General features: G+C 51.0%; 1 protein-coding gene across 1 annotated transcript in view; it reads right to left on the bottom strand.

Moving 5' to 3' along the window:
- Positions 1 to 2,444: 2,444 nt before the first annotated feature.
- Positions 2,445 to 10,823, bottom strand: part of Slc6a1 (solute carrier family 6 (neurotransmitter transporter, GABA), member 1) — a 34,891-nt gene continuing 26,512 nt past the window's right edge. Inside the window, exons 11-16 of the mRNA NM_178703.4 lie at positions 9,720 to 9,832; positions 9,376 to 9,507; positions 8,063 to 8,165; positions 6,431 to 6,531; positions 5,508 to 5,675; positions 2,445 to 4,665 (exon numbers count right to left, since the gene is read on the bottom strand). Of these exons, the coding sequence (NP_848818.1) occupies positions 4,561 to 4,665; positions 5,508 to 5,675; positions 6,431 to 6,531; positions 8,063 to 8,165; positions 9,376 to 9,507; positions 9,720 to 9,832 (722 nt within the window). The 3' untranslated portion in view covers positions 2,445 to 4,560. The remainder of the gene's footprint in view (positions 4,666 to 5,507; positions 5,676 to 6,430; positions 6,532 to 8,062; positions 8,166 to 9,375; positions 9,508 to 9,719; positions 9,833 to 10,823) is intronic.

The raw sequence follows: 10,823 nt of genomic DNA, 5'->3' as shown, positions 1-10,823 counted from the left end.
GGCCCTAGAAACAGGATCCTTGATAGTGTTCACACTGCTATTTCCTAGAGACCCACTCACCCACCATCCACTGCTCACCCATCCCTTCCCTAGCACACCACTTTACCTCTTATCTGTCCATGCTCCATACACCCATCCATTCCCAGCCACCATCCATCCACCAAAGAGATGCAAAACCATCTATTTGCATCCAGCCACAAGCCTTTCACATTCTCAAACCCATCCATCCGTCTACCATTTATCCATCAAATTAATTTCTTCCTTCCTTCCTTTCTTTCTTTCTTTCTTTCTTTCTTTCTTTCTTTCTTTCTTTCTTTCTATCTCTATCCATCTATCCATCCATTCACCACTCAAACACCACCAACCCAGCATGTATACATTCAGCTTCTATACATTTGTTGAGCTCATTCTGTGTGTCAGGCATTCTATGGATATTCAGGACATGGCAGTGATTTTAAAAAGTTCTCACCCTTCTCGCAACCTTCATTATAGTGTTTAGGCAGAGACAGAAAAGATGGACAGTTTAAAAATGCACTAGGCAAGGCAAAATAAAAGCAGGTAAGTAGGTAGGGGATGGCCTCCGTGGATAAAGGCATTTTCTACCAACGTGACAACCTGAGTTCTATCCCCAGTTTCCACATGGTAGAAGGAGAGAACTGACTCCTGCAGGCAGGCTAGTCTCCAGCCCCTGATGATGCATTGTGGGATATACATAACCATGCACATGAGCAAATAAACACATAAATATAATCAGCAACTTAAAAATAAAGAAAAATAGAAACAAGTGTGTCTGGCATATGTCTATAACCCCAGCACTTGGGAGGCTGAAACAGGATTTTATGTTTGAGGCTACCCTTGGCTACATAGTAAGAACCTATCCCAACAAACTGTCACCAAACAACATTTAGGAGAGAGAGAGAGAGAGAGAGAGAGAGAGAGAGAGAGAGAGAGAGAGAGAGAGAGAGAGAGAGAGGCACAATTGTTTTAGAGTGACCAGGAGAGGTGTCTGTGAACAAGATGGCTTTGAGCGAAGGCCAGAATGAAGGGAAGGCAGCAGCCGTGGGCTGTGTGGGGACAGCAGGGTAGGAGAATCAGAAAGTATAAAGCCCCACAATCACTGATGTGAGAAGCAGGTGCCTTCCTGCCCATGTGGATTTGTTCTAAGCTTCCCTCTGACTCTCTCACCAATTCTTCACCATCCTTCAGTTTGGGTTCGTGTGGTCCTCTCCTTCCATCATTGGAAAATGAACGCCTTATCTCAGTAGCCCAGCTCCTGGGTCGTTCCTTTGTGGCTTGTCTTTTAGGGTTCAAAGCAATTGTTTGGTTCCAGTGGAGAGTGACCTTTCAGGATTCTCAGAGGCCAGGATGACGGAGTCACGGACACACATTCCTACATTGTACAGGCTTTGAGTCTCATTCAGCACCCAGCCATGGAATGCAGTTAAGTTCTATGCCAGTGGGGCAGTTAGAGGCAGCATGCCACAGAGGTGACAGGGACTGTGGAGAATCATCACGTTGGTCACTCAAGTCCCCCTTTAAGGCTCATAGTTCCCAAGCCTTCTCATAGTTATCTAGTGACTGTACCACTTAATACATCTCTTTCCCATAACAGATTCTCTTCCTAGGCTGGTTTGATTGACAGAGGGGAAGGAGGAAGTGGGGGAGGTAGAGCCAGAGAGCATGGCATGCCTACAACCAGTGGACCCTGGATGAAGCAAAGAAAGGGGGTCCAGCTCAGCTATTCCAACAACTCTACACAGTTACATTTTTTCTAAATATGATTTAAAGATTAAAATTCTAAAGAATGCATCAGGTCAGTGACAGCCAATGTGCTTCTCTTATCTTCCAGATTAGATCTTTATTTGGTGGACACATTTGAGAGAGTCTGCGCTGTGCAGCTCTAAGTAATCTCCTTCGTATGTTACTCATTCTTAGAGGAGAGTCCAGCTCTACTGCAGTGGGTTTTGAGCCCACATCTCTGTCGCTCTGGGATTGAATTAGTTTGTGACCTTGTCATGTTGTTCCAAGGAAAGAGATTATTGTGTGCTCCCAGCCCTAAGAAAGAAGGTCTGCTAGCGTGTGGTGGTTTGAAAAGAGAACTATCCCCAGGGCCTTGGGCACCGCAGCCCTTGGGCCCATCTAGTAGCACTGTTTTGGTGAGGGGTGCGTTTAGGTGGTACAGGCTTGCTGGAGGAGGTATGTCACTCCGGGGTAGGCTTTGAGAGCAACAGCCTCCCCTGCTTACAGTTTGTTCTCTCTATTTTGTGCTTCTGGGTCAGGGTGTTAGTCCTTATTTTCCTGCTCCTGCCACCATATAGGCTGTTTTCCTGCTGCACTGGACTCTTGCCCTCTGGAACCAAAAGCCCAAACAACCCTTTTCTTCTGTAAGCTGTCTTGGTCACAGCATTTTGTCATAGCAACTGGAAAGTAACCAATACACCATATATCATAGAACCTTTATTATTTTTCCTCTAAATTCTTAGAAACGTACATGACGCCCGTGTTCTAGCTGTGATTCCATTTGATAGACATTTAAAACACATCTTCATGTATAAATATTTTACATTTGGTCCATAGAACAGATAATTTTACTAAATAATACTGTAATTTTTTTAAAACAGGCTCTGTATATAGTCTGAATAGGCATATATTACATATACTTTTATATAGAGATAAATTTACTTGGTGTTCTGAGAATAAATCCTTATTGCAAAAAAAAGAAAGCATATATGATAATACAATTATCTTCTTCCCTCTGGGCAAAAACTGAAAAAAAAAGTTACACATATTCACAGTTCTCACAGTAATTGTACGACCTTTAACGTTGTGCTCTATAAGGTAAGTTTGGGTGGAAATCAGGGGATTTCTTGCCAAACATCTCAGAGGTGCTTACAAACATGAAATACACTGCATTTATCTCAAAAAGACTTGTTCTCAGTTTCACATCAAAGAACACCGAGCAGCAAGAAGGAGACCTCCTGCCCTCATCCTAAAGGGCTTCCTACACAGGTGGGGGTGGGGTGGGGTTGAGGCCACGAGACACAGTGGAGGGTCCTTGCATTCCACACCTGGGACTCTGTCGACAGGCATCTGTGCACGCTGGTCAGTCGCAGAGTCTCCACCGAGCAGGCAGATGCCTCAGCCACACAACCCTGTTACAAGTGGCCTCGGGAAGAGCTGGTAGATTGCCTACACAATATCACACGGGACGCTAAATGCCACATGTGAGGATGGGTATGCATGTGTGTGCATTTCTATGTGCATACGTGTCTGCATTCTCTACAGTGTGCTTAATGCTCTGAGGGAGGGAGATAGCTTATTGCAAGAACTGGTGTGCTGGTCACTTCTGGATGAGAATGACAAGAGATTCAAAAAACCCACGGTCACAGTTATTCACCATAGTTATTAAGGATTAGTCATAAACACAGTTTGTGAGCTATCAAGCTAAGAAGCTACGGGACGAGACATACGCTTTGCTACATGGGAGTCCACCCTCTCCGCAGAGGAGAGAGACAGAGCTTCTGGAACTTTCCAGAAACTGTCTCCGCTGGCTTCACCAACACAGAACCCAAGGCCAGAAGGGACATGCGATGTCCCCACTAGAACAGGCTAGCAAGGGAAGCTTAATGCCAGGGTAGGGTGGGCGGAGCCTCTGGAGTAACCCTGCTCCATGAGTGGGCGTGTACATCTGAAAGTTTTCCAGAAAGGTGAGGGGGGACACCAGAACAGAGTGGCAGTGACAGTCTAAGAGGGAAACCAGAGTGAGCTGGATTGGTCCTGACTTAGAACCTTCACCTTGATTTCCTTGGTCATTGTTTGTGCCAAACTGGGCAGCTCAGAAGGACCACAGCTCCCACTTGGGGAAAGTCCTGGGATGGTGACCAAAAAAGGCAATTGTGCTTGTGATTTCTTTTGTTCCTTCCCAGTACACAGGACCCTTCTGGATGGGCTGTTGTTGTTAATGCCACCTGGGGAGGTAGGGCAGGGGACACTGAGCTGCCCGGGTCACAGGGTCACAGGGACAGAGGACCCTCTCCGCACTGATCTGTGAACAGTCTGGGGGTGGGTCCTGGAAGCTGCCTCAGGAAGGAGAAATTGAGAAGGAAGAGGCAGAGCCTGCTGGCTCCCAGCGGCCATGAACAAAATGCCGAAGCCCCGGTCCATGACCAGTTCAGAGCCAAGGCGGGCAGAAAAGTCTGGATAACAGTCTATAGTTGGGGCACAGGACAACAGTCTGAAAAAAAAAAAAAAAGACTAAAAGCCAGGAGCGTGTGGCCGCAGCTATCACCCTCTCTGGCAGCATAAAAAGGAGCTACAGTGGCAGTGACAAAGGCTAGCCACCTGCTCCTGCTAAGGGGCCTCTACGGAAGCCTCCAGAGGCGGCTGCCCACTCAGGGCCCACCCAGGGTCAGACTGTCCCCCACCGCCCCTCTCTGCATGGTCATGGTGTCTGGACCTGCCCCTTGAGGTAGGTGGAGACAGAGAGTATCTTCAGTCTTCAAGGGGTGTGGGTACAGCCAGTCCAGAGTGCCAGTGTAGGGGTGATGGGGGGCTGCACCCCTAGATGTAGGCCTCCTTGCTGGCTGAGCTGCCAGCCTGCGGCTGCTCAGGGCCATTCTCAGGGCGCACAATATCTTCACTGGGCTGAATCATGACCTGGAGACGCTGTGGGCAGGGGGTTGGGGGTAAGTAAGGCCCTTTGCAGCGAGGACCAGCCCCTCCCCTCTCTCTTCCTCCACCAAACCCAGCTCTTGTTTCCTCACTAGTAAGCCAAATGTCCCATACGGTGGAGACCACTTGGCCACAACACATCCGCTCCCATCTGCATGATCCAGAGTCTCCTGACTGGTCCTCTGATGTCTTTTCTGACATCATCTTCCTTCTGTCCTCAGCATGATAGCCAGGAAGATGGTCAGAATGCCTCCCTCTGTGTTTCAGGACCCCACAGATTCCCCTTTCATCCAGTGTAAAAGCCAGGTCCTACAATGCCCTGTACAGTCTGGCCACTGCCACCTCTCAGATTCCAGTGTCTCCCTATCTCCCCCTCTCCTCTCCTCACTGCCCCTCCCCCCTCTTCTCCTCCCACTTCAGCCACATTGACCTCTTCTGCTCTTCAATCACCTCTGGGCCTTTGCAGATGCTGTTCCTCTGCCTACCACAGCCTTTCTTTCAAACCCTTACAAAGTTTACTCTGCCTATCCTACTTCCTCCTCCTGCCCTCCAGCTACATTATTCTCCCTCCAGCCAACCTCATGGCATTTTGATGTCTGGACCTTTGTACAAGCCTCCCGTCCCACCCTCCCATCCCACCATCCCAAGACCAGTCTTTCTGCATCTACCACTCAGCCTGGCTTTTCTTCAGGCTTCCAGGGAGCCTCTTAATACTGCTCAACCCAGGCAGGACCACAGTGCCTCAGAGGTGTTCCCTGTCACTCTAAATGGCACTGGCTTGCTGACTCAAGCCTCCCCACCTATCCCATGAGCTCCTTCCATGCAGAAGGGCTTACCTGCTTCAGGGAGCCCTTCAGGGTGAGGAACATGTAAGCCATGTACCCGGGGATGAGCACCATGGAGGACAGAGCCATGAGCCAGCCCACGCCCTGGCCCCACTTGGGGAAAACATAGCTTCCCATGGTGAGTGGTGTCATCTGCACAGCACTGAAGAGAAACACGCCCTGTGGATGGGGAAGGGCGTGATAGTCAACTCCAAGGGTGAGACCAAGCCAGGTCCTGCCTCCACTGCAGCTGACTCTCACGGCCTGCCATCCTTGTACTACTTCACAGGCAATGCCTTAAAGCAGACTCCTCTTTCTAGAAAAGGCCCAGAGAGGAGACACCCTCCCGCCCAGCCCTGCAGCCCTCCTGTCCTCCTTCAGGCTAGCTTGTATAGGGGGCTGGATGGCCTCTCCAGGCTACCATGATCTTACACACAGCACAACCTAGGCAGCAGCCCAGTTCCCACCTCAAGGACCTGGGGTGTCCCTGCCTCGGGACCTCAGCATCCATCAAGGAGGGAATGAGACTTGCTGAAGAATAGAAGGGTCTACGTGTCAGGAACCTGGGCTCCTGGGCTGGGCTGAGCTAGGTGAGTGACTCAGGACAACTATCTGGGTATTGAGTCTATGAGGAGGTCATGTGATTGTTCCCTGGCAGGCCTTGACACAGATGAGCAGCAAACATGGGCGGGGGGGGGGGGGGCAGAGTTACTACTCCCAGGGAACAGAAGACCTGGGGAGATTTACCCAGCCCTCATTCCCAAGAGTTTTCTCCAGGGAGCTGAGCTGTCTGTACCACAGCCTGCCTCATCCCAGGGGGCTAACTTCTTCCCAGTGGGCTAGCCTCATCCCAGTGGGCTAGCCTCATTCCAGTGGGCTAGCCTCATCCCAGTGGGCTAGCTTCATCCTAATGGCTGGTCAAGCCTCATCTTTACCGCCACAATGATGGGTGTGAAAAAGGACCAGCACAGCTTCCACCAGATGCAGGGCCTGGAGCCAACCATCTCCTGGATGTTGTCATAGAACCGGTTGACACCTGTGACATGGGAGTAAGAACAGAAGGCAGAGGAGAGCTACCATGACAGGACCCAATTCTATTTGAAGTACAGCCATGAGCAAGTCCCCTCATGTGTATGAGCCCCAGTGTCCTTCCTTGTTTCTTATATGGGGCATGTGCTTTGGTTTGGTTTGGTTTGGTTTGGTTTGGTTTGGTTTGGTTTGGTTTTCGAGACAGGGTTTCTCTGTGTAGTCCTGGCTGTCCTGGAACTCACTTGGTAGACCAGGCTGGCATCAAACTCAGAAATCCTCCTCCCTCTGCCTCCCAAGTGCTGGGATTAAAGGCGTGTGCCCCCACTGCCCGGCTATGTGCTTTGGTTTTAATCAAGTCCTGCGGTGCCATAACATAAAGACAGGAGGATATGTAAAGACATACCTGCCTAGTGCCCCACCCACAGACGCCTGTCCTAGCCATGCCTTCCTTCATTGGCTTTGCCAGGAGGGCACATCTCCCCATGACAGTCTTACTATGAGAAATGAATGGTAGCTTCTGAAGAGATTCCCAATTTAGGAAATCAATGTTAATGATAAAAGACCTGAAGGCCTCAGAACGGAGCAGGTTGTGCCCCCTGTGGAAAGCCACAGAGCCAGCACGGAGGGGACTATTAGGAGGGAGGAGCAAACAGTGGACGGAGGAGGGTGATTGGGTGCAGGTGAAGGATGAGGGAGGGGCACATTTGAGAAGGACATTCTCAGGGCTTTGACTCCCAGGCAGTCATTTGGGGAGCCTTGGCCCCACAAGAAACAAAGAAAAGAGACCCTTTGTGATCAGTTCTGGGATAGTTCACACCCGTAATCATACACAGCCTCACAGCCATTGAGCACATGACTCAGAAAACTATATAGTCTGGGGTTCCCCTTTTTCAGATAAAATTTCATTTTTTTCACATTTTGTGTGTGCGTCTGTCTGTCTGTCTGTCTGTCTGTAGGCACATGTGGAAGCCAGAGGACAGCTTGTGGGAGGCACTTGTCTCCTTCTCCAGGTGGGCTTCTGGGGGTGTCTTGGTGCCAACTGTTTTGAGCCACGTCACCAGCCAAGCCCTCTAATCAATGTCAAACCAATCTTTTCATCCTCAAACTTATGAAGTCATAATGGCTTGCATTTTACTTTTTAAAAATTTATTTACTGTTACTTCATGTGTATAAGTGTGTGTCTGCATGTATGTCCACACCATATACATGAGAGTGTTCACAGAGGCCAGGAGAAGGAATCAGGTCTCGGGGAACTGGAGTTGCAGGACTGTGAGACTCCATGGGGAACCAAACCTGGGTCCTCTGCAAGAGCAGACCGTGGTCGTAACCTCTGAGCCATCCCTGCAGCCCCTGGCTTGTATGTTAAATGAACATCTATGACTCTCCCTGTCACACTTCCTCGACAGGGCAGCACCTGTGTTAACTAAGCTCGTGGAGGTGTTACAAGGGCAAAATAAAGGCTTAATGTTCAAGATCTCATTAATGAATAATGGTTGGATAGGCGGATGGATTAATGAGGGAGCGGGGATGGATCTCACCATAAAACCAGGAAATGGAGACACACTCGAAGAAAACCAGGAACAGCAAGCTCATGCCGCTGGCAGAGTAATAATCAAACAGTTTGAAGACATAAATGCCACCCTGAAAGAGACCAAAGGGATGAAGTGCAGACTTAGCTCCATTCCTGCACGCTCCCCCATCTCCAAGATCCTGAAGAGGCTGGCACTAGACACATAGCAGCGGAAGGCTTCAGGGCACAGTGAAGAAGCCATTAGGGTCTACGGCTGCTCATAATCTCAGGGCTGGGAAGGTGTCTGGGTGGTGGCCAGAGATGGCCTATTTCCTGTATGGCTTTCAGTAGGACTGGAAGCAGCCGGCCCATCACCAGCATGCATTAGTGATTGTTCTTTCCTGCTTAAACCCTCTCCTGACTCACACAAAACAGTGGGTAGAGCTATCACTTTAAGTCAGATCTAACTGCAAAGCCCAAAAGATCTGGTTTGAATCTCCATCCATCCTCCCACTCTGCCTCCTCCACGCTGGCCTCTTCCTGTCCCTCTGGCCTCTCAGACACACTCCTACTGAGGGGCCTTTGTGCCTCTTCTGCTCGGTCTCCTATGATTCTCCACTCCCACCCCAGCACTGACTCTGCCTCATCTTTGAAGTCAAAGCTCAGTGGCCACTTGCTTATGGAAGCTTCTCCTAGCTACCTAATGAGTTAGGGCCCATCCCTGCTGGTTATTCTTGAGCCTCCTATCCATTTCCCTCCTGGCACTTCCTCTCAGAAAGAAGCAAATATGCATGTTAGTTTTGACCACCACAACCTTCCACAAAGCCAACAAGGCAGTCCCTGCTGAATCCCAGGATCAGGCTATCACACAGCAGGTGTGTATAGCATTTCTCTCTGAGATAGACAGAAGGGACTTGGAAAGTGATGGTGTCAAAGGCCCCACTCTCAACTTGACTCTGACTCATTTCTGTGAGCATTTGCAAGCTCACTGTCCCAACCCTTCATCCCCCGTCCCTTTGATTCCCCATCTCCCTCACCTGCCTCCATACCCTCCTCCATAGCTGGGATGTATGCTGCATTCTCTAGATTTATCTCATACTTTCTAGTTCAAAGTCTGCCTCTCCCACCAGTCTGGGACTCCATGGATCTCACAATGGAGTGATGGGGTTTGGTACAATGGCACTCAGTACAGAGAAAGATGGTGGCATAAGCTAACCCCAAGAAAAAGAGGCCCAAGGGCTGGAGAGCTTTGGATCTTGGAGGTGAACATGTGCCCTGCCATGAAAAGGTATGGCAAGCCCTGGGGGAAATTCGAGGCATGTCAGATGCTGGTCAGCCTACCTGGGTGATGTTAGACAGGCCAATCAGGTAGGACACGATGCACACGGCAGCAATGAAGAGTTCACGGCGATTGCGGAGAAGTCTGGGGTACTCGTCCACCAGGGCAGTGATGAAGCCCTCCACGGTACAGAACTTGTTGGGAGAAAAGATGGGGTTAGCTACCAGCTGCAGCCAGCCTCCTCCTACCCACCCACCCCAAACCTGGCCTTGTAATAGAAAGGCGTGTAGCCAGACAGCAGGGCCAGGATCGTCTGGAGTCAGGTCTTCCAGGCACTGTGGGTGCCAATCAAGGCCAGGCTGGTCCTGATGGGGGTCCTCATGGTGCTGTGGGGTGGGGGCCTCACCTGGCTGTCAATGCCCAGCATCAGCAGCATGGAGAAGAAGAGGATAGCCCAGAGGGGAGAGATGGGTAGCTGTGTCACAGCCTCAGGGTACGCCAAGAATGCCAGCCCCGGGCCTGGTGAGGAGGGCAAAACAGAGGAAAGAAAGAGAGAGTGGGGGCTTGCTACCAGCACACCCAGCACCATAGCCAGAAGCACACCCAGCACCATAGCAAGCAGCACACCCAGCAGCACACCCAGCACACTCAGCAGCACACCCAGCAGCACACCCAGCACACTCAGCACACCCAGCAGCACACACAGCAGCACACCCAGCACACTCAGCACACCCAGCAGCACACCCAGCAGCACACCCAGCAGCACACCCAGCAACACACCCAGCAGCACACCCAGCACACTCAGCACACCCAGCAGCACACCCAGCAACACACCCAGCAGCACACCCAGCAGCACACCCAGCAACACACCCAGCAGCACACCCAGCACACTCAGCACACCCAGCAGCACACCCAGCAACACACCCAGCAGCACACCCAGCAGCACACTCAGCAGCACACCCAGCACACTCAGCACACCCAGCAGCACACCCAGCAGCACACCCAGCACACTCAGCAGCACACCCAGCAGCACACCCAGCAGCACACCCAGCACACTCAGCACACCTAGCACACCCAGTAGCACATGCAACACACTGTCACTTGTTCATTTGACCTCAGCTCATCCTCTGGGTAACCTTGTTTGTACACTGTCATCTCTTAGGAAACAGCGAGAGTCCAGAGGGAAGACAGACAGGTGGTGTAGAGCTGTGGCCACCATCTAGCGAGGGACCATGGGGACCTGGCCAGGGGCAGGGACAGCTCACATGCAGAGAGGCTGGCTGGGGATACATGAAGGAGGCAGGTGGAGACAGATGCTGGAACTGCGGGGCTTGTGGAGAGGTGAAGGAAGAGGGTGGGAGGAGGCTGGGGCTTCTGTTCAGCAGATGAACCCTTCATACGGTGGGAAGGAACAGGATGGAACAGATGTGGGATGTCTGTGTGGGGCTGGCGGTAGGGGAGGATCTGGAGGCCCCAGAGGAGATGTGTAAGAGTTCGGGAGAAGCCTCCT

This window comes from Mus musculus, chromosome 6 (genome assembly GCF_000001635.26).
Source record: "Mus musculus strain C57BL/6J chromosome 6, GRCm38.p6 C57BL/6J".
Lineage (NCBI taxonomy): Eukaryota > Metazoa > Chordata > Mammalia > Rodentia > Muridae > Mus > Mus musculus.
Note: the sequence above shows the minus strand (reverse complement) of the source record. Positions and strands in the feature narration are given on the sequence as shown.